The sequence below is a fragment of the Panthera uncia genome, chromosome X (genome assembly GCF_023721935.1).
Source record: "Panthera uncia isolate 11264 chromosome X, Puncia_PCG_1.0, whole genome shotgun sequence".
NCBI classification, from domain to species: domain Eukaryota; kingdom Metazoa; phylum Chordata; class Mammalia; order Carnivora; family Felidae; genus Panthera; species Panthera uncia.
In genome coordinates this window covers 30,257,253-30,280,080 of record NC_064817.1, presented here as the reverse complement: position 1 = coordinate 30,280,080, position 22,828 = coordinate 30,257,253, and the positions used below count along the sequence as shown (strand labels likewise).

The 22,828-nt window shown below is 38.0% G+C and overlaps 1 protein-coding gene across 1 annotated transcript; it reads right to left on the bottom strand.

Moving 5' to 3' along the window:
- Window positions 1-117: 117 nt before the first annotated feature.
- LOC125931258 (cilia- and flagella-associated protein 47-like) lies at window positions 118-21,478 on the bottom strand. Its single transcript, XM_049643222.1, has 4 exons — window positions 21,266-21,478; window positions 11,648-11,729; window positions 10,022-10,108; window positions 118-357 (listed from the first exon to the last, which is right to left on the bottom strand). Exons 1-4 carry the CDS (start codon window positions 21,472-21,474, stop codon window positions 118-120), a joined length of 618 nt encoding a protein of 205 aa, XP_049499179.1. The 5' UTR covers window positions 21,475-21,478.
- Between the last annotated feature and the right edge of the window lie 1,350 nt (window positions 21,479-22,828).

Below are 22,828 nucleotides of genomic sequence, written 5' to 3'. Positions count from 1 at the left end.
TCTTTTATTATTTCCATTTCACATGTAAGGAAACTGAACTTGAAGGTATGAAGAAATCCTTTTTGCAGAAAAGAGTCAGGTCTCGAATCCATGGATTCTGAGTCCAGTTCTATGTTGTTATACTACAATTAGTAATAATTTATTTAAAGAAAAAAATTGCTCACCATTGGGACAGTTCTTCCATATAATATGTCGGGCATTCTCATAATTTGTGTTCATCCAATTAAGCAGAATCCTTTCAGAACTCGAATATATGTTGCTGGATACAAAACAAGGATTGACCTTTGGTGAATTTTGCACATGAATGGGGGGCAGATTACTGCTGCAGTGTGGTACAACCCGGGATAGTACCAGAACCTGAAATTGGGAAAAAGACAGAACTTTTTCTAGACCTGAATGGCAAAATTAAAAATTAATATTTGAAGAGTAAATAAAGGAAGGCATCAGTATTTTCTGGTTGATTACATCCATTCAAGAGTAAAAGAAGGCATCGGAAAAGCCCTACAATAAAGATGCAAGTCACAGCAATGCGATAACAACTCACAACTCGCCTGTCCAAATTTCACCTTTGTTTGAAATCCTCAAGGAGGCGGGCCAGCAAGCACAATGCATATGTAAATATCCTGAGCTACAATCTGTGAAGTCTCAAAGTCTGCAAGGTAACTGTCTCTCCCTTAATTTATAAAAACCTGTTTGTGCATTTTAAGTCCAAGCCTATTATTTTATAGAAAAATGTTGTAAGTGGGATATCTAATTTCCCAGGCCACAAGAAATAACAACAGGAAAAGAACTACTGTAAGCAGGCACATTGATAACAGTGATGAAAAGCAAGAGAGAATAGTCAGATGACAAGAGATTAAAGACAAACTATTAAAAGGCAAAAAATAATCTAAGTGTCTGAGCACCAGGTAGAGGAGAAATTGCCCGTATAGAATCCTGTGGTAACCTCTGTACTAGATACTGAGGCAATACAAATGTTTCAAACACAAACTGCATTCTAGTTTAAAGGTAAGAAGGTGTATATCCATTCCTTCATTCAATTCTTATGTACTGAGTGCATGACACAAAGCCACTTACTGTGCTTGGAAATAGGGACAAGACAACGAAGCAATGCAATCTCTAGTTAAAGTGCATTTAGAAAGATATTTAATCCAAAATGACTGAATTTCAAAATATTTAAGAAGGTAAAGTGTAAAAGGTAGAAAAACAATTTAAAACATGCTACATGAGGCATCTGGGTGGATCAGTCCGTTAGGTGTCCAACTCTAGATTTCAGATCAGTTCATGATCTCATGGTTTGTGAGTTTGAGCCCTGCATCAGGCTCTGCGCTAATAGCATGGAACCTGCATGGGACTCTCTCTTTCTCTGCCCCCGACCTGCTCAAGCTCTCTTCTTCTCTCTCAAAATAAATAAATAAACTTAAAAAAAATGTTACCAAAGTTAATTCCTTTTCCAAAGTTTCCAAGAACAAGGTAATATTACACCTGCATTTGTCAGTGTTTCTGTGTGGCCTAAAATTCAAGCTGTTATTCCACCAGGAAATGCCCTTATATTATTCAACCATGTTTAAAGACAATAATATTTTAAAAGTAATGATTAAGGGCACCTGGGTGGCTCAGTTGGTTAAGTGGCTGACTCTTGGTTTCTGCTCAGGTCATGATCTCACGACTCGTGAGATCGAGCCCTGTGTTGGGCTCTGCACTGACAGCACAGAGCCTGCTCTGGATTCTCTCTCTCCCTCTTTCTCTGCCCCTCTCCAATTCACTCTCCATCTCCAAACAATTAAATAAAATAAATAAACATTTTTTTAAAGTAATGATTGGTTTCATAATGAATAAATGGAATAGCAATGAAAAAATGTGATGTACTTCCCCATGAAAAAATTGAACAGCATGTAGATGACATGAGGTGAAATTTTAATTTCATTAGTCTGCTACAATTTCACAGAATGTTCTCAACTGTGTATAAATTATTCTAGTAAACCTTAACTAAAAATGTATCCCAAAAAGGCACAATTAATTTAGGAATTTGCAAAAGTCAGATAAAGTTTAATTTTTAGAAGCTTACCTTTCCCTTGGTCATACTGTTTAAATGGAAGAATATAATAAACATTGCTCAAACATACCACAAATGTTTCTCACCCTAACAAAATTTCTTGCAGTCATTTAGGTCTAAATACTATCAAGATCACAAATTTGTTGTAAAGAGAATACAATTTAATTCCATAGACTAAGAACTAGAAAAACAATAATAAATTTTTAAAAAGGAATAGAGAAAGAAAAACATTTTAATTGTTTTTTTTTTTTTGAGAGAGAGAGGGGGGGAGAGAGAGGGGGAGAGAGGGGGGAGAGAGAGGGGGAGAGAGAGAGAGAGAGAGCGCATGTGAGCAGAAGAGGGGCAGAGAGAGAAGGGGGCAGAGGGTTCAAAGCAAGCTCTGTGCTGACAGCAGAGAACCAGCTGCAGGGCTTGAACTCATGAACCATGAGACCCTGACTTGAGGTGAGGTCGGATGCTTGACCAACCGAGCCACCCAGGTGCTCCAGAAAAGAAAATTTTAAAAGAAGCATTCAAGCTTGTTCATCCACAGCCCCTACTAAGGAGGCCCACCTGGAAGTGATCTGGGGGTGAAGACACAAGCTTCAGTTAAGACAGGAGGTAGAGAGAAAGCTCAAAGAGGAGACAAGCTACAAGGCAGTTTGCTGGTGGTGGAAGGCACAGCAGCAATCTGACCTGGGCTCCTAGGCACTGCATAAATCATCCACAGAGATCGCTGCCAGGGATTCCAGGAAAACTGAGATGCACCTGTTTCTGATTTAAAGATAAGGCCCTGGGGCGGCTGGGTGGCTCAGTTGGTTAAGCACCAGGTCATGATCTCACAGTCCGTGAGTTCGAGCCCTGCATCAGGCTCTGTGCTGACAGCTCAGAGCCTGGAGCCTGCTTCGGATTCTATGTCTCTTTCTCTCTCTGCCCCTCTTCCACTTATCCTCTGTCTCTCTCTGTCTCTCAAAAGTAAATAAATGTAAAAAAAAAAAAAAAATTAAACATAAAGCCCTGCAGGCCCAGAGATCTGTTTCCCTTGTCTTCTCACCCCTATTACCCATAGTGGCTCCTGGCTCCTTAATCATCTCTCACCAGATCTCCTTCCCTCTCAGCCTATATGCTAGTTTTTCTCAGAAGATCCCTCATCTCTACTTCAAAGAGCAAAGGGCTGACATATTAAATGAGAACAGTGCAGTATCCTACCACGTGTCCCAAAGTTCTTGCATCTGCACTCACTTTTCTTCCTTCTCTACAGCAACAATGGATGAGCTATCCCTTATCTTGCACTAGATACCAAACCTACTTATCTTCTTCTGGAGATTCCCGCATCAGTTGCCTTTTTTAGCTTTTGGATCTTTAATTTATCTCTCCTCAGCAGTTCCTTTTCAGCAATATCAAAACATGCTCACTTACACTCAGCTCTCTAAAAGCTCCCAAACTTGGATTCCCCTGATTCTTCTGTCTGTTCCCTCTACCAGTTATAAATCATGAAGGCGTTTTCTACCCTTATGCTCTCCACTTTCATTCCTTTTGTTCATCAAACCAAAGTCCACCTAATAACCTTCCCCCAACACATTACTACTCCCACACCCTGAAAGTGCCTTTGTTGTCCAATACAACAGGGAATTTTTTTTAACGTTCATTCATTTTTGCGAGACACAGAGACAGAGCATGGGTGAGGGAGGGGCAGAGAGGGAGACACAGAATCTGAAACAGGCTCCAGGCTCTGACCTGTCAGCACAGAGCCCAACGCGGGGCTTCAACTCACAGCCCATGAGATCATGACCTGAGCTGAAGCCGGACGCTTAATCGACTGAGCCACCCAGGTGCCTCTACAACAGGGAATTTTTAATCATTCTCTTAAGCAACCTCTCAATTTCATTTGGTATGAATTTCATCTGATACCACGCCCTCCCTCAAAGGCTTTCTTCCCTCCTTGTTCATCATGTCATAAAGTATTAATGCTATCTTTTTGCAATATTTCAAGCTCATTTGCAGGATTCTCTTCCCTTACCTATTTAAATACTGGGTTTCTTTGATATCAGGTTTCTCATGCCATCTTTTCTTCATATTTTATAGGTGTGTTTCTCCCAATTTTATCTCCCAGAAACCACTAAATATGCATTAAGAAAGATCACTAATTGTTGTAATTAAAAAATAAAAAGATTCAACATAATATTCAGAACATTATGTTAGTAGTAGTAATGAGAATAAGTGTAGCTTAATATCAATGAGATGAATGATATTGTTACACTCTATCAAGGTATTTACATCTACCTAGATGATGGATGTATTGAGCTCTATATCACTTTATATATTCAGTAATTTCTTTTCTTACTCTCTATTTCCACTAAATGAGAAAATCCTACCTCATAATTACAGGTTCATAGAATAGGTGCTCATTTTGATTGTTTTGGACAGTCAGGCCCAACATGAAGCCTGAAATTATAGAGATTATTTTTTTATTGAAATCTACTTCATCTACTTTCAAATAACAAGCAAATGCCAAGCTGGTTGATGAACATACCACACTCAAAAGCCAAAGGTAAAGAAACTCAGGCAATAGCATTAAATAGTATTCTACTCTTCAATGGCATTCATCTTTGGGAAAAGTTTCTTCAGCTTCCACTACCAGGAGCTCCATAACCTATACAGTGTCTTTGTGCAAATTAGAAAATGACACACGCTCTAAGAAACTGTCGTCCTGATGGTACCCTTATTTAAAGTAAAAATACCCCCTTCGTTTGTTGAGACACAGAGTAGAATAGTGTCCATAGCCTTCATGAGCAGCACATAGGCTGGTTTTAGCTCCCAATCATCAACTCAAGCTGTGTAGAAACTACACAATCATATTCAGTCTATCTGTCTATTCAACAGTTCAATACATTTTTTTCTCCAATAAATCTTGGAAAAAAGCCAAACTTTAGATGCTTTAGTGGTTTCTCCCATATTAAAAATCATGATATTCAAATCCTATAGGTATATGTCCAAAACATGGATAGGATTACCTGGTGGATCATTTGAGCTAGCCACTTAAAATAATGAAAATGACAATACGGAAAAACATCAGTGCTATGAAGATATTATTTTTAATCTCATTCCTGTTGGAAAAATGCACGTGGGGGGCACCTGGGTGGCTCAGTTGGTTAAGCGTCCAACTTTGGCCTAGGTCATGATCTCACCATTCCTGAGTTTGAGCCCCACATCAGGCTCTGTGCTAACAGCTCAGAGCCTGAAGCCTGTTTCAGATTCTGTCTCTCTCTCTCTCTGCCCCTCCCCTACTCACGCTCTCTCTCTCAAAAATAAGTAAACATTAAGAATTTTTTTAAAAATTAAAAAAAAAAGAAAAATGCATGTGAGAGTGACCTCCCCTTCATAACTAGCACATCTCAAAATTGGAGAGAAACACCTTGAATTGACAGAGATTGCGAAGCAACTAGGTAACTCAGTAGCCTAACAGTATTTATATTTTTTTCTATTTCCTTTAACAAATGACTTTGTAACTGAAGCATATTTTTAATCACCTACATTTCCCTATGAATAAGGGTTCATTTGCAACACCCTTTCTTGTGACCAATGGCTAAATGTCTATCAATATCTACCACCAACAGATTTCCTCCAGGTTACATTACAAATTAATCTTACATTAATGACAAAGAATCACTCTTCCAAGAGCATGGGCTTTCCTTGGTAAAGAGAACAAAACGTTATCATTTACTTCTTTCACATGTATTTATCACACACCTGCAAATGTGTTCGTATGCTCCCTTATATCCAAATAAAACATGCAATATTTGCTACCACATATGAGAATAACAGTTTCCACACTATATGCCACTGACATTAAGGGACATCCCGCAAAGCCATTTAAGAAAAGAACTTCACCAATTTTACTCTTCCCAATCACATTTAACTGAAGCTCATTTTCAGTTTTCCTCACAAATATGATCCCTTGTGCTATCTTTGCTTGTCTTCTACAGAGGCATGCAATTCTAAATAATGCCTCAGTAGAACTGGGGTCCTGCCTACCTTTAGCAATACTAGCAATACTCCAACTTTATAACAGAAGTTTTGAATTGGGGAAAATGTGTTTAATTAACAGGAAAGATTACTGCTGTCTGTTTAAAAATATCAAAATATTTTACAGAGTTGTGCCACTATTAAAAAAAAACCCTTATGATAGGACACTGGGAACAAATGAATAAACTGTTTACCTAAATTTATTATTCAGATATTTATTATTAATCACCTTTTTGTTTTCCAGATTCTTCGGTAAAAATAGCACATGCACTTCTTTCAGCATATACAGATGTATCCTTTATATCTACATGAGAGCCCTATTTATATATTTACATTTAAAACAGCATTCTGAATTTGAGTGTTTGTGTTATTGTTTTTCATCTCGCTTGTGCTTCAATGACTCATTTTTAGCCATCAATACATTTTTGTGAATTAGGAATATAATGGAAGAAAATAGCAATAATTAAACATGGAAATTTAACAAGCAAAAATAAGCAACTGCCACAAAATCAAAATGGTTGAGACAAGCTATATTCCGTTATCCAAACTACTAGCCAAGGAGAACTGACAAAGGCAGCCGTGGAATGCATGCATGACCCTTAGGAAGGAGAAAATAAGAACCTAAAGGGATTGTGAAAATCACAATCTATTTCCAACCTGTGAAACTCCCATCAACAACACTGCTTGCTTTTACAAGAGAAATTGCCAATCCACTTCTGATTTACTGGAGCTTCTAGAGCTATCCATGCTTTAGACACAATACATGGAGAATCACAGCTCTGTGTGATTGGGCAATCTTATCTATTCCTATGACTTTATCAGCAAAGAATCCCAAACATACGTTGCTACCCAGAACTCTTTCCTGACTGAAGGATATACCCACTTCATAATGACACAGGGCACCATAATACAGCACAACGAAAATTAATTCATTATGCCCTCTTACCCTATCTCATCCTCCACACCCAACAAAGTCCTGTTAGTACCCCCACTGCCTTGTTATTTCAGTGACTGGCATCAAATTCCATTCAGTCACCTCAGCAAGACCCAATGTCATCTTTTACCTCTCTCTTTCACCCCCCCGCCCCAAGATCTATTCACTAACCAAGTCCTACTGTTTTCTACTCCTAATATTTACAAAAGCTGCCCCTTACTTATCTTTCCCACTACTACCAGTATTCCCAGCACCAGGCTCTTAAATACAGCTCCAAACAGTTTCCACACTGTACCAGAGTGTGATTTGTCTAGAATGCAAAGCTGATTATGTCAACCTCATGTTTAAACATGAGGATGCTAACCTCATCCTTTGCTAGCTCTGTACTGACCCTGGGCTAAAATCCAAAAAGTCCAGATTCCTTGGTTTGGCTTACAAAGTCAACTACAATCTAACTTGTGACTGGGATCAAAGTCAGATTAAATTGATTTTCTTCCCAGAAACCTTCCCCAAGGCACAGGAAAGGTAGGTTCTTCTCTAGGTGCACTCACCCTTAGTGCTCTGGGCTTACCTTATCATAGCATTTGTCATGCTTCCATGTAATTATAGATTTTTAGTTACTTATATACTCCAGGACACAAAATCCTGGAACAGAAAGACTGTATCCGGTTTACACCCTCAGAGCCTAGTACAGTGCCTGCACCCTAATAGTTAAGTAGCAAGTATTTATTGAGCATCTGCTATGTAGCTGACACTCTACCAAATTCTGAATTTACAAATAATATTTAGTTTTTATTTTATTTTATTTATTTATTTCTCTTAATTTTTATTTATCCTGAGAGAGAGAGAGAGAGAGAGAGAGAGCGAGAGAGAGAGCAGGGAGAATAAAGAGAGAGAGTCAATCTCAAGACAGCTCTGCACTGTAAGCATGGAGCCCGATGCAGGGCTCAAAGCCACGAACCGTGAGATCATGACCCGAGTGGGAATCAACAGTCAAATGCTTAACCGACTGAGCAACCCAGGCACCTCAATACTTGTCTTCTAAATTCATAGACTTATAGGTTGGGAAAGACAGGTAAGATGAACTAAACATATCCATCAATGCATGAGTGAATAAATGAATGAGTGAAGAAAGCCCACGACCCAATGTCAGGACTAGTTTGTCCATAAAGTAGGGCATTTTCTTCCCTTCTGTTTTAGAGTTCCTCCTCTTTATTAGTGAGCAAAATTATAGATGATACAGCCTGGAGTTAAGAAAAAAAAGAAGAAAATGTTCCAAATCTAAGTTTGGCTGAGAGTCATGAATGCCCTTGTACATTCTTCAGGGAATTACTCCAGGAAAAACAGGATTTCTGTCTTTGACATCTGGCAAAAAAATAAAAAAAAAAGGCAGGGCTGGCTGACACAAGAACAAGAGGAGAGGAGTAAGTAGGAATCATGCAGCAGAAGGAACTCTCTAGAGGGTAGGCTGGGTAGCTGGGTGCCGTGGCGGATTTAGGCTACCAGAGAGGAGGAGCAAGGGGACCTGGGGCTTCAGTACCTGCAGAGAACAAGAAAGAAATAAGCTCCATCTACATCAGAGGGTTTTATATGGCTAAAATCAGGTGACCTTGGAAGATAGTACATATACCTGTAGACTTTTGTTTCCTTGTCTCTCAACTGGAGATTACTGCTTGTGACGATTAAACAATATCACATTTAAAAAGCATCTTGTGAGGCTCAGTTGTTTAAGCGTCTGACTTTGGCTCAGGTCATGATCTCACTGATGGTGAGTTCGAGCCCTGCAATGGGCTCGCTACTGTCAGCACAGAGCCTACTTCAGATCCTCTGTTCCCCTCTCTCTGCCTCAACCCCACTTGCAGCCTGTCTCTTAAAAAAATATAAAATAAAATAAACTTTTCAAAAGCATCTCATGACAAGAGTCTTACATAAACTACACACTCTCTAGTTATTAATTTTGTCCTTTCCTTTCAGTGACTGCTGCTTCTTTTTAACTTCTCCCTCATTTTAACTCCCTTGTTCCACAGCTCACCCTACTTATGGTTTCGATCTGTGAAGACAAAGCAAAAACCCCCACGAGTCTTAGTGGGCAAGATCTGTCATGCCACATTTAGAAGCCTAGGGAATGATTCTCAGGACTTTTTTGTTTATCCAAAAAAGATGCAGGATGTGAAGGCATAATTTATGCTATGTTAATCTACCTACAAATGCAACTTGGCATGAGGTAAATTGGAGAGTCTCCTCAAAACCTGGCCTTACCTACTGACGTGGATTCCTAGTGGATATCTCCCCAGAATAACGTTTATAGCAAGAGTCTAGTATGTACTAGAAGTAGAAACCATAATTGTCACTATCATCCATTCTTTAATGAATGCTTCCTTTTATTTTGTTTATTTTTAATGTTTATTTTTGAGAGAGAGAGAGAGAGAGAGAGAGAGAGAGATACAGAGCATGAGCAAGACACAGAATTCAAAGCAGGCTCCAGGCTCTGAGCTGTCAGCACACAGCCCGACGTGGGGCTCGAACCCATGAACCACGAGATCATGACCTGAGCCAAAGTCAGATGCTTAACTGACTGAGCCGCCCAGATGCCCCTAATGCTTCCTTTTAGTACCAGAATATGACAGTAGCTACCTATTTTAGGGATTACATTTCTCAACATGCCCTGCAGCTAGGTACCATCATGTGAGTAAATCCTGCCCAACAGAAATGATACACTTTTTGGGTGACAGCCTTAAACAGTATTTACTTTTCCTCCACTACTCTTGCAGGTGTTCTTTCTTCCTTGTTCTGAGAAATTGTACCACAATGAAAGCCCAGTACTGAGCGTGGAAGAGACACCGTACTATCCCTAAAGCACTTACTTCTCAATTGTTCCATGAGAAAGAAAAAGAAAATGTCTACCTTATTTGAGCCACTGTGCTTTTGAATTCTTTAATCAGGATCATTACCTATACCTTAACTAATACACTATTCATATAAATCAACCAAAATACCCTAGCAGTGAACAAGCCTGGAAATGTTACCTTGTATATCTGAAGGAATACATCTGTCCATGCCCCTTTACTCCAGGCTTCAAACCGAGTCATCTCTATAACAATAGAAGGTTTTTCCTTAGGCGCACAGGAACACACAGGCAAGGTATTTAGTGGAAGAGTTAAAAAAAAATAAAATATTACAATATTAGTAAAAATGTAAGGCAAATATAAGTCCAAAGTTTTAACCACGTAGCATATAAGGGTTTTTTTTTTTCTTTTTACAAACTTTTGCATGTTCTATTTATACATTCATCAAGATCTCTAATTCTCCATGTACCAATAAAAGAAACTATCAACAGAGGTAACTTTCTGGAACACACAGCCCCTTACTGAGGTCAGAGATTTATCCATTCACCGTATCTACTAGCTCATTCTGTGGCAGAAGTGGCAGAATGAAATGCGAAGTTACTCTGAGCTCTGAGCCCCAAAAAGGAACATGGTCTTTGGCTAAGCCACCGGAACTCACCAGTGTCAAAGGACAGGCCCGTGGTTCTCCTGATCACGTCATGTGGTGAGAGGAGAGTCGCCTCAAAGCCTGTAGGCTTCTCCAAGCAATTCCCCTTCTCAGCAGGTTTCCATAAAATGAACTGTGTACTTTGAAAACAACTAGGCATATTTTGCTTAATTTCTGCCTATTCTCCCCTTTAAATGAAGAAGGGAAATGAAGGGAAATGGCAAGTGGTAGGGAAATTCAACCAGTATTTCCTTAGAAGATATATATTCTAAAAATTTCCTTTAAAAAATCATTTACAAAAGAATAAACTATTCTCCATTATTAGATCCAATAAAAGAAGCAATTATATATTTAAGAAAGCCATGTAATCATTTCTGCACAGTGTAGGGTCCGAGGGGAGGCTGCCCCAAGATGGGTCACTTTGGCACAAAGATCGAGTTTGAAGGGGTTTGGGACAGGTCCCCCCAAAACCCAGGTCCTGTGGGTTCAAGAGAAATTTTTCCCCTCCCTTAACTCACAGAAGAGTCTGTATGTGGTGGTGGGAGGGGGGGGCGGGGGGGTATCTCTATCAAAATAAGGTTGTTAGCAGAGATAAATTTTTATATGAGTGGCCCATCTGTCTGGCAGGGCAAACACCTAATTACCAAACATCTACTCTTCTTATCACATTGTGAAGTACATTCCTTTTCTCTAAAGTCCCAGACCCCTACCCCCTTTCTCCTTAGTTCAGGATGACTTTTATACCTCATTTTGACTCTTTGGAATTTCCATATCTATGTGGATTCCCCTTATGTCTGCTAGTAAATTTTATTTTCTCCTATTAATCTGTCTCATGACAATTTAATTCTCAGTCTAGCTAGAAGGACCTTGAAGGGGACAGGATATTCTTGTTCTCTGACAACAGGAACTCCATAAAAACTTTTAGACAGACAGAAAAACATGTCTGTGTGTGTATATGTATACACATATATTTAAATGTTTGTTCTTAATATTTATATTAATATTTATACACACACACATAGGCTTTGCAGAGAAGCAGAATCCATAGGACATTTCATAAATAAAAATACCAAGATTTTAAAATGAAATCTTCTAACAAAGACCAGAAATCAGTCAATTCAATAACTGTGTAGATTGTTCTAGAAATTGTATTCCCTTACTGTAATTTCAAGCCACTTTTTATAATCTTCTGGTTCAAGCAGAAATTCTGGCAGCACATGAGAAATACATGCTCCTTGAGCGCTAAAATAAAATAAAAAGTCCAAATTATTATGATAGAATACTCAATGGTTTGTATTTCATTTGCATTTGAACATCAATTATTTCAATGTCATATAGTTTAATGTGTATTGAATTTTAATTTTCAAATTTAAAATTTGTATCGTCTTAACAGTTCCCTTAACAATGAAATGTGCATATGATGCTTTCTTTAGAGAATTAATAATGACAAAGAACTTACTCAACTCTATAATCTTAAGAATTTCACTTGCCTATAATCAGCCACATCTATCCTTAAAAATTAACAGAACACAGAGTTATATGACTTGACTCCTATTGCCAAGACACTAACCATTTTATTGCTGTATGACATTATAAAATTGAGGGGTGCCTGGCTGGCTCAGTTGGTTAAGCGTCTGGCTCTTGGTTTCGGCTCAGGCCATGATATCACAGTTCATGAGTTTGCGCCCCCCATGCTAACAGCAAGGAGCCTCCTTGGGATTGTTTCTTTCTTCCTCTCTTTCTCTGCCCCTCCCCCACTTGTGTTTTCTCTCTCTCTTTCTCTCAAAATAAATAAACTTAAAAAAAAAAACATTATAAAACTGAAAAATATCCAGGAAATGTTTGAATACAATAAAGCATCTAACAGATCATTAGTCACCCAATGCTTAGTAAATGCCTATCACAACATATACCTGAAAATAGAAAACCCCAAATATAACACAATTTATCACCTATTTTTCCAGAGAATATCCAAAAATTCTGGCTTCTCTGATTATATAAACTTGTAGTAGTATATCTGTTGCAGCAAATATCTATTTAATATTATTTTATACATTTAAAGGCATATATATTCATATGTATAGAATTTATCACATTCAAGATTATATTTTTAACTGTCATATTTCTTGAAATATTTTAATTCAAGGTCTTCATATTCATGTCTACCACCAGCAGAACCACTTTAACGAAGTTTAATCTAATACGGTTTGGGCAGGAGTGCTTCCTAGTGGGGATTTAAATGTTCAAGTCTAACTCATTTAGTGACCATAGAATGCCATCCATGATAAGTATTTGTCAGAGAATGCCACCTCTAGTACTCAGCTCTGTAGATGTTTTGCAGTCCTGTAACCACTGAAAAGTGGGAAAAAGAAAAGGTGGAAAGGAATCTCAAGATAATTCTATAAGCTCAAAGCTTGAAGGTAGCACAGATGAATGAGAAAAAAGAAGTGAGAAAGGGAACCCTAGTGGGGATGGAAGCAAAGAGCAGAGTTTTAGAGAGATTAAGTTGGCCTTGGCTTTGGGCCAGAGGAAGCTGGTGGAAGAAATTATACTGCATGCATAAAGCTCCTTTGTTCAGAAGTCAAACACCATCCATTCTGTTTGATTGTCACGCATTTCCCATCTGCATCTACATTACTCCTATGATTCCTCACTAGGCTGCAATTATTATAGAGTTAAATAATATCTAATTTTAATGGAACACTACTCCTTAGCAGGAGTAGCCCACCTAAAGCATATGTAAGAACTCAAATGAGATGACGATCCATGAAGTTGAAATCCCAGTGGTGTCTGTCTCTGAGCTGCCTGTCTAAACAAAGACAGAGACATGCAGAAGCTGGAATACTTTCTTGCATCCAAAACAAATACGGGATTCCAGAAGGAAATCATCACTTCTATTAAATGCTACCGAAAGTCTAAGAAAAATTATCAGGGAAACATTAAACTGAGAACTTCGTAAGGAAGGAGACCGTGTGGTATTCATTTCAGTATGCCATAGTGTCCAGCAGAGAATCGGCCCTCAGTAAAATGTTGAGGATGAAGAATGAAATGAATATTTTGCAATATTAAAGACAACAAGCCCCAAATGGAGTCAGTTATGCTAAACTCCATGTCCCCAAAAGTGAGATTTAACTTCATTATGATTTCGGCTCTCCCAGAAAGGGGATCTGAAAGCAGTCCCTCAGAAATGCCTGAGCAGCATTAGCTAGGTAATCTGCCTGAAAGATCCCTACCATCGCTCCTAGACAAAGTAACTTTGCAATAACCAATCTGCTTTTGTGCTGTAGGAACTGAAAACTTTTCCCTCCTAACCTTCTAGGTATTTTTGCTAATCCAATAATCAAATTGACAGACAGATGAAGAGGGGGAAAAAAACAGATTTAATTACATACCTATGGGAGCCCCACAAAGACAGGAAGACTGAGAGGCAGTCAGGCAGTTGAGGCTAAGGAGAGGGGTTAGGGGTCTGGGTCTTCCAAGGGGAGGGAGAAAATTCACAGGATTATGAAAAAAGCAAATATTTGGTAAAGAGTCATTTGTCATGCCATGTAGTTAAGTCTTTCTGATAGGAAAAGTTATCTCTGGTAATAGCTCCCTTCCTGGTACAAACTCTTATGTAAATTCGTGTAGACAGTTAAGGGTGAGGTAAAAAGCTTTTCCTGTCTGCTGGGTCTCACTTGCTTTCAGCTCAAAACAATCCCCATGCCAAAGTGGCACAGTTTGGGATGGAACATTCTGTCCCCCGCCCCCATTGCCTAAGCACAACTCCGTTGTTCTTGCTTCCTTCTGCCTATAAAATCTCTTGACTTGTACAGCTCTTCAGAGCTTTTTTCTATCTGCTAGATTGGATGCTGCCCGATTCATGAATTGCTGAATAAAACTGATAAGAGCTTTAAAATTTACTCAGGTGAATTTTATTTTTTCACCGAATTTTACAGACACTGTTATGAAGTGAAGGTTAGCAGAATATGCCACTGGAAAATATACTTCTTTGGCACACCAATTATTTTGAGAAACTGCAGGAGAGGAGAAGCTCTAAAAACAGAGAAGTCACCCTTTTGTAAAGGAAAACATACCTTTAGAAAGGAAATTTACATTAGAAAAGGGGCCTGTACCAGGAAGAGAGCTATTGCAGGGAAATAGATAACTTTTTCAATTGAAAGATTTATCTGCATGACAGGGCAACCTTTGTGTAACAAGTATTTCCTCCTCTCACCTTTGCAAAGAATTACGTCTTCCCCATCTTGGTCCCCTTCCCTCTTGAAAGCCCTAGACTCCTATTCTTTTCCTTAGCTCAGAATGGTATAGAAGTCTCATCTTTAGGCTTTCTTTTGAGTCTCAAATCTTTGGGGGGCTACTATACTTAACATACACAATATTTTTTCCTCCGGTCTTTATATTACAGGGCAGGTTGGGGGGGAAATCTCAGCCAAGAATCTAGAAGGGTCAAGGGAAAATTATTTTTCCTCCCATGTAAGAGACTCGTTTTCTTCTTTTCATTTGGAATCTATCTTAAATCCTAACTTCATCAGTCCCTAAGACAGTATTAATGATTGTGCTTTGTCAATAGATTTTATGTCTGATCAGTATTATAGAGAGTTGACTTTCATAATTGATTTGATTACACTTTTACATGCTAGGTTTTCTATTTACATATTTCTTCCAAGTTTACACTAAATAGAACAAAATAAATTAGATGTAATGAGTTATTAAATCCTCAACTTGATCTCCAAAGATTTTTGAATTTCTCATTTATTGCATAAAACCAATATAATTTCACTTGTATACTGTAATTGTTCACTGTAACATTTATGATTTTTTGGATTTAATGTATTTATTTCCATGATGAAACATATGCATGTATCTTGGATTAATGACCCAATTTTATTAACCATTGAAATGTTGAGGGATTTTATCATAGCCAACATATCCTGATAAGCATGTATTTGCTAATAAAAAAGCAATAAATTTGAATGGCTTGGCATTAACTCCAAAATCATTCTTCCATACTTGTGTCCTCACATCATAAAATGTCAAAACAGAAACCATCCATGTTAGTGTCAACACTACTGGGAGCTGTACCAACATCAGCGCTACAACAATAAGATGACGATTTTGAGTACCATATAATTTACTAAAGTTATCAGAAAACTGTTTCATTTCTATAATGCACAAACAATAAAGATTTATTTAAGCGTCTGACCCTTTTTCTTCTGTTCATAGGTAACACTTCAATAGATTTTAAAATACACCTTTTTTTTGTAAATAATTATAATTAACCCCTTCTAAAAGAGATAAACACAACTAACTTTCTAAAATAAAAATGTCATTAGAATGTTTGCCTTATTGAATTAAAATATTTACTTTATTTAAATCAATCATCAAAGACCAAGAGTGGGACAGAGCAAAATTAAAACAAAAGTCATGTGCTTTCTATTTTAAAATTATAAAAACTTTTTAAAAGTTTCTATTTTATCTAATAAAGACACACTTGATAAATACTGGTTTTCTGGCAGTTTTATGTCAATAAAACTTTTCTTTCTTATAGAGGTACAGACTTTTAAAATACTCTATTTGGGGGCGCCTGGGTGGCCCAGTCGGTTAAGTGTCTGACTCTTGATTTCAGCTGAGGTCATGATCACAGGGTTCGTGGGATCGAGCCTTGTATCATGCTCCATGATGACAGTGCAGAGCCTGCTTGGGATTCTCCCTTTCCCTCTCTCTCTGCCCCTCTTCTGCTCTCTCTCCCCCACTCTCCCTCTCTCTCAAAATAAATAAACTAAACTAAACTAAAATATTGTATTTCAGTGATAATGATATCACAAGAGTCAGTTTTCCACATGTCACTAATGGCTACCATATTGAAGAAACATAAGAAAACATTTTAGCATATGAAACCCATAGATCACAACTTATTTCATTTAAATTAATCATCATCATAATCTACTATGTGTCATGTAATACATATTTAATATTTTTAATTGTTTTATCAACCAGTTAAGTTTGGGAATTATCATCTTCAACTTTACAGATATGGAAATTGAAGCTTAAACGGGTTAACTTGTGTAAATTCACAGAAGTACGAAAGAGCTAGAATTTGAGCCTATCTCTACCTAATTCAAAAGCCATGCTCTTGTACCCAATATCAGTGCATTCTTCCAGAACCACTCTTAGACTGCTGCTTTGAAATATTTTTATTCTTAGATGCCATTCCATTAAATAAGATACCATAGTGGTCATGCATAAGTAAGAAGGGTATAAAGTTTTTCAAGATAAAAGAAATGAAATAACAAATGGAATTACATTTATGTATAAAGCAGAGTGAGTTGGTTTTCTCAGCGTTTTTGGTGAATGAAAAATTTATTTAAAAATCAATGGTATTGGAAAGTAACAGTTACAATAGTTTTAGATTATATGATAACCTACATTGCAGTTTCAATGCTAGGTACATAGTGTTTTTGTTCTGCTTGTTTTAGTTTTATATTATGGAAATAATAAAAAAAAAGTTTATTTTTTCAGTGAAAGGTAATGACATCATAAAAACGATTAATGGTTATAAATAAATGAAATCATATCAAAGAATACTAGGCACTGTGTTAGTCTGCTCAGTCTGTCATAACAGAATACCACAGGCTGGGTAGTTTAAACAGCAGAAATTTATTTTCTCACATTTCTGGAGACAAGAAGCCCAAGAACAAAATGTTAGAAAATTTGGTTGGCTGTGAGCCCTTTCTTCCTGGCTTGCAGACAGCTTAGCATCCCATCTTTATGATATCATTAAACATAATTACATTGTTTTCTTTTTAATATTTATTTTATTTTTGAGAGAGAAAGACAGAGGGATCCCTCACATGTAGGGGAGGGACAGAGAGTGAGAATCCAAAGCAGACTCTGCACTGTCAGCCCAGAGTCCAATGTGGGGCTCAAACTCATGAACCATGAGATCATGACCTGGGCTGAACTCAAGAGCCGGACACTCAACCTACTGAACAATCCAGGTGCCCCAACCATAATTACATTCTTAAAGGTCCTGTTTCCAAATACAGTTGCACTGGGGGGTATGGCTTTAACAAATAAATTGCAGGGACACCCAATTAACTCCATAACAGGCACAAATGACAAAAAAAAATTAAGCATATTGTTTCAAATAGAGTGATAAATTTATTACAAACTATAATACCTGTTTTCAAAATAGTTTTTACAAGACATATGGCATTGTTATGGGCTGAATTGTGTCCCCTCAAAAAGTCATATGTTGAAACCCTAACATGGTACTGCAAAATTGGACTATACTTGGAGTTAAGGCCTTTAAAGAGGTAATTAAGATAAAATGAGGCCATTAGGTGGGCCCGAATCCAATCTGACTGATGTCCTTTATATGAAGATGAAATTTGGACACACAGACACCAGGGGTGTGTGTACACAAAGGGAAGACCATGTGAGGACACAGAGAGGAGGTGGCTGTCTCCAAGCCAAGCAAAGAGGCCTCAGAAGAAACCCAATCTGCCAACACCTTGATCTTGCACTTCTAGTCTCTGGAACTGTAAGAAAATATATTTCTGTTGTATAAACCTTCTAGTCTGTTATGGTAGCCAGAGCAAACTACGGGTATGAGGAAATAAGTGCTTTAATAATTAAAGAATTTATAGGTTAGTATTATAAATAAAGTTCAATGTATAACTTTCATAGTACAGACTCCACATTTTCCCAACTTGATCCTCTCTGACTGGCTACACCTCCTCTCCTGGAATGCAAATACTTTATGTTTTCTTCTCTTATCCCTAATTTTTCATATCTCACAAATTTTTTTCCATTCTTCTATGACTACCCTGAGACTCAATTTCAAAGTTTTCTTCCTGTTACCACACAAGCTCAAAAAGCAAATGTCTGTGAAAGACAATGCTAATAAATAAATATTTAATGAACATTGGTTCCATTCTGTGTTATGAAGGATGCTGGGTGTCAGAGATGCCAGATGAATGAGAAGTGCTTCCTACCCTTAACATGCACGCAAATTAGTGGGGGTACACTGACTCATAAATAAGTCAGTGGTATGAAAATAATTTACAAAGTTATACATAGCCATGCTGTTTTCCTTAACTGATATAATCTTTCTCATTCGTTCAACCAGATGGGGCACAGAGAAACAGGAAGAAAACATAGACTTGAATGTTCACATATCTTAGTTTTTCCTAAACTTAACAGTCTCTTTACAAGTAATCCTGTGCTTTGGGATAAGCAATCAATTTCAGACCTCTCGATTCCCGCACAAGATGGCACCTGGGAAGAGGCAGATATATTGTCTAATAAATAAAGCTTCAATCTCAGGTTTCCCCACTTTCATGAGTCTCTTCTAAAGCCATGTATATATCCGTATATCTAAATTTTATATTTTTAATTTGATATTTTGTTAAGGAAGGATCTCCAAATTGTGTAAGGCCTCTCAGAACATGGATCAGTCCTATATTTGGGTTCACATGAAGTAGGTGAGAGGGACTTTTCTATCTGTACAAGCAGGTTTGTGATTACTTTTCTGGATCCTCAGTCTCTTTGGCAATGTTCCCTATCTCTGTCTGGAGCTTAGCTGCCATGTGGGTGGGCACTTGCCACTGAGGCCTGAGATGAAAATCTTGCGTCTCTCCTCTTAGCCCCATTGAGGACCAAGAGGTCCCTCATAACTGACTTAGCCCCATCCCAGTCCTCATATATTTGTCATTCATACTGTGGCTTCAGAGCCAGCCATCTCCTCCCCTTCTGCGTCTTCAGTGGCGTCCCTGTCATTAGTCAGCCTCTAGAACAGGAGGCCGGGTCTTAGCTCAGTTTCCTTAGGTGACTTCTTTGCTCTTCTCAGAGTGTGTCCCTGTCAGGCCTCATTCACAGAGACAACCTCTCCAGGAAGAAAGGACCTGGCCATTGCCATTTCCCTCCCGCCCCTCGGCATAAACACAGAGCCAGCCACCTGGGGAAGCAGCACAGCAAGGACACTGGCTGCCTAACTTGCTTACACTAGCCCCACCCCATATTCTTCTAGTGGAACTGCCATTCTCAGTCAAGCTGGCCTCAGTCCCAGCCTGGGAGACCCCTCCCCTGGAAGACCATCACAAACCCCAGCCCATACCACATCTCCTGACCAGAGTTTTGCAGGGTTTCAATTCTGATGGAGGTGGAGCAAATAATCGCCCCACTGTGTGCCCCAGTCACTCTTCAGCTGTTTCCACACTGTATGCCCTTGGATTGTTTGCCCAGCTTCTCTCCTAGAGCAGCACAGTGCCCTCCAAGCTCTATCACAGCCAAGACTACTGATCTTTAAAATTCCAGGGTTTAAGCCCATTGGTGGCAAGAACTCACAAAATTCAGCTCCGAAATTCAGCTTCTCTGGTTCCTCTCGTTTTCCAAACCAATGGTTAGGGGGAAACATTCTCCTTGTGTGTTTCCCTGTGTGCTCCTCTGGCTCTCACCCTTCTCGGTGACCACGGCTGCCTCCCCTCTGTAGCAGCCAGGATCTATTTCTCCCCTAAACCACCTCTCCACCCTTCCCACCTTCTTCAATATGGCCTCTTTTCTCCCCTTAGCTGTGTAGTTCTGTCAGTCTTCAGGTCAGTTTCTGGGGGATTGGGGATCATTTGATAGTTATCTAGTGTTGGTGGGACGAGGAGAGCCTAGGGTCCTCCTACTCTGCCATCACCTTCCTGTCTCTCTGTACTATGTCTAACTTTTAAGACCATAATGTTGCCAGGGACTCAAAAATTCTAATTTGGAAATTAAAAAAAAAAAAAACCCTGAACACCAAATCTTTCCTTTGGGATGCCTCTTGTTACCCTCCATCCCCACTCCTGCTAAGGTAGCTGAACATCTCTGGCTAACTATGGAGTAGATTCCATACACAAATAAGAACCAATTTAAAAACTAATATATTTCAAAATATATGAATCCTATTGCATAAATAATTACAAGCAACAAATGCTATTTTAGTGGTACAGGAACATGATTAGATGGAACAGTAACACTGCTTATGGATGTTCCAGTGGTTGAGGATACTGCAAATATAGGCAGACAAAATAATATAAATCACCAACACTCTCCTCAGACTTTTAATAAACATTGCTTTTCCATTTCTTGCTCACTCACCATTTAATCTCTGCAGAGGAATACAGACATTATAATGACAAGTATTTTTCCTATATTTTCTATCAACCATTTATGGAAATTTTCACTTGCTGATTATTTTAGTACTAAAAACCTTACCAATGCAGACTAAAAATTCACAGTGTAACTTGAGCTTATACGAACAGTATTCTGAGAAATAAACTTACTGGTTTCATCACTCTTTAGTTCTATGGATTTATATATTTATCTATGTGAGAATTCTCAAAGTGAGGTCATAGATAAGAATCAGTATTACTTAAAACTGTTATAAATGCAAATTCACATCATAAACTCTGTGGGTTAAGGGCCAGCAACTCACTTAACATGCTATCATAATGATTTGGATGGATGATAAAGCTTGAGAATAATTGCCTTAGACTATCAATCCCATAGCTCATGAAATATTTATTTTCTATTATTTTTCTATTATTTTATTTTTTATTACTTTTACAGATATATATATGTGTGTATATATATGTGTGTGTGTGTGTGTATATATTATATATGTAATATATATAGGAAACTTAGTAAATATTTTATAAAAAGATAAATGATACCAAAATCTACCCATCTACTTATGTATCTATCCAAGCCAATATTACATGTTTAAATTAGCATATCCATGCTCTTACTTGAGAAAGTCAAGAAGTGAAGAATGTTGAAAATGAAGTTGAATCACCCTTTCAGTATAATCCACAGGTAAAGACTGACTTGAATGAATTCCAGGTGGCAGTTTTCCACTCAAGTGTAGTATCACATCATAAATGGTCTTATTATATTTGGAAAAGTCATTCAGTCTGGAAAATTTTTGGGATGGCGAGGCTGATGAGTAAAATTGCATTTTATACACCTCCCTATGAGAAAATAATTTTGAAATTTAAAAAATCTCATAATGTTATATTATGAAAAAAATGTTCAATGACTAAATAAAATTCTATTTACAATCAAATAGGGCATTATAAAGCTCATCTTATTCAGCTACCATTTGTTAGTAAAAATTAGATGTTTTGATAACCCCAGAAGTTTCCATAATTTCTTTTATTTTTTGTTGTTGTTAAATTTTATTTTTAATGTTTATTTATTTCTGAGACAGAGAGAGACAGAGCATGAGTAGGGGAGGGGTAGAAAGAGAGGGAGACACAAAATCAGAAGCAGGATCCAGGCTCTGAGCTGTCAGCACAGAGCCCGACGCAGGGCTCGAACTCACAGACCTCGAGATCATGACCTGGGCTGAAGTTGGACACTTAACCAACTGAGCCACCCAGGCACCCCTCCATATCTTCTTTTAAACACACATTATTATCTAACATTACAATTGTCAAGTCTGTAAGATTGGATTGTGATTAGAAAATGTAAGTACTTTGGAGAAACAGTATAGGGATTAAGTCCTGGACCCAGCAACTAGTAGCTGGTTGCAAAGTTATCCAAACTCACTGAACTCAAATTTGATACCATTTAAATTAAAGAAAATAGGGGCACCTGGGTAGCTCAGTCGGTTAAGCACCTGACTTTGGCTCAGGTCATGATCTCATGGCTCATGAGGTTCAGCCCCACATTGGGCTGTGTGCTGACAGCTCAGAGCCTGGAGCCTGCTTCAGATTCTGGGTCTCCCCCTCTCTCTGCCCCTTCCCCGCTCACTTTCTCTCTCTCTCCTTCAAAAATAAACATTAAAAAAATTTTTTTTAAGATAATAATGCCTATAATAGTTTTCAAAACAGATGTCAAACAATCAGCACACATGTATACACAAAAACAAATTTACACATATATGTCAATTTAAATTTTAACCATTAAAAGGACACATCCTGCAAATTGGCCTCATAAGTGGAGATTTACATTTTAAAGATAATCCCAGAGAGCTATTGTTCCTATACATGTCTCTGTTCTTTATATAAGACAGTGCAATCTCTCTTACTTGATACCTCCTTCAGTGAATTATAATGCATGGTAATTTTTAAATGGAGTAAAAAAAAATCCAACCAACTCTTGCTGTCTATAGTTTATTAATTATCTAATACTACACTATCTGTTGGCTAGCCATCAAAATGTATTACTAACTTAGACTGAGAAATAAAAAGTGCTCAAGGGGCCATTTTGAATGGCAGTTGTCCAGTTTGGTAGCTAGTAGGTCTGTGTTGTATATTACAGGAGAAAGTATATTGATTTACGTAAGGGTACAACTGCCATTACTCAAA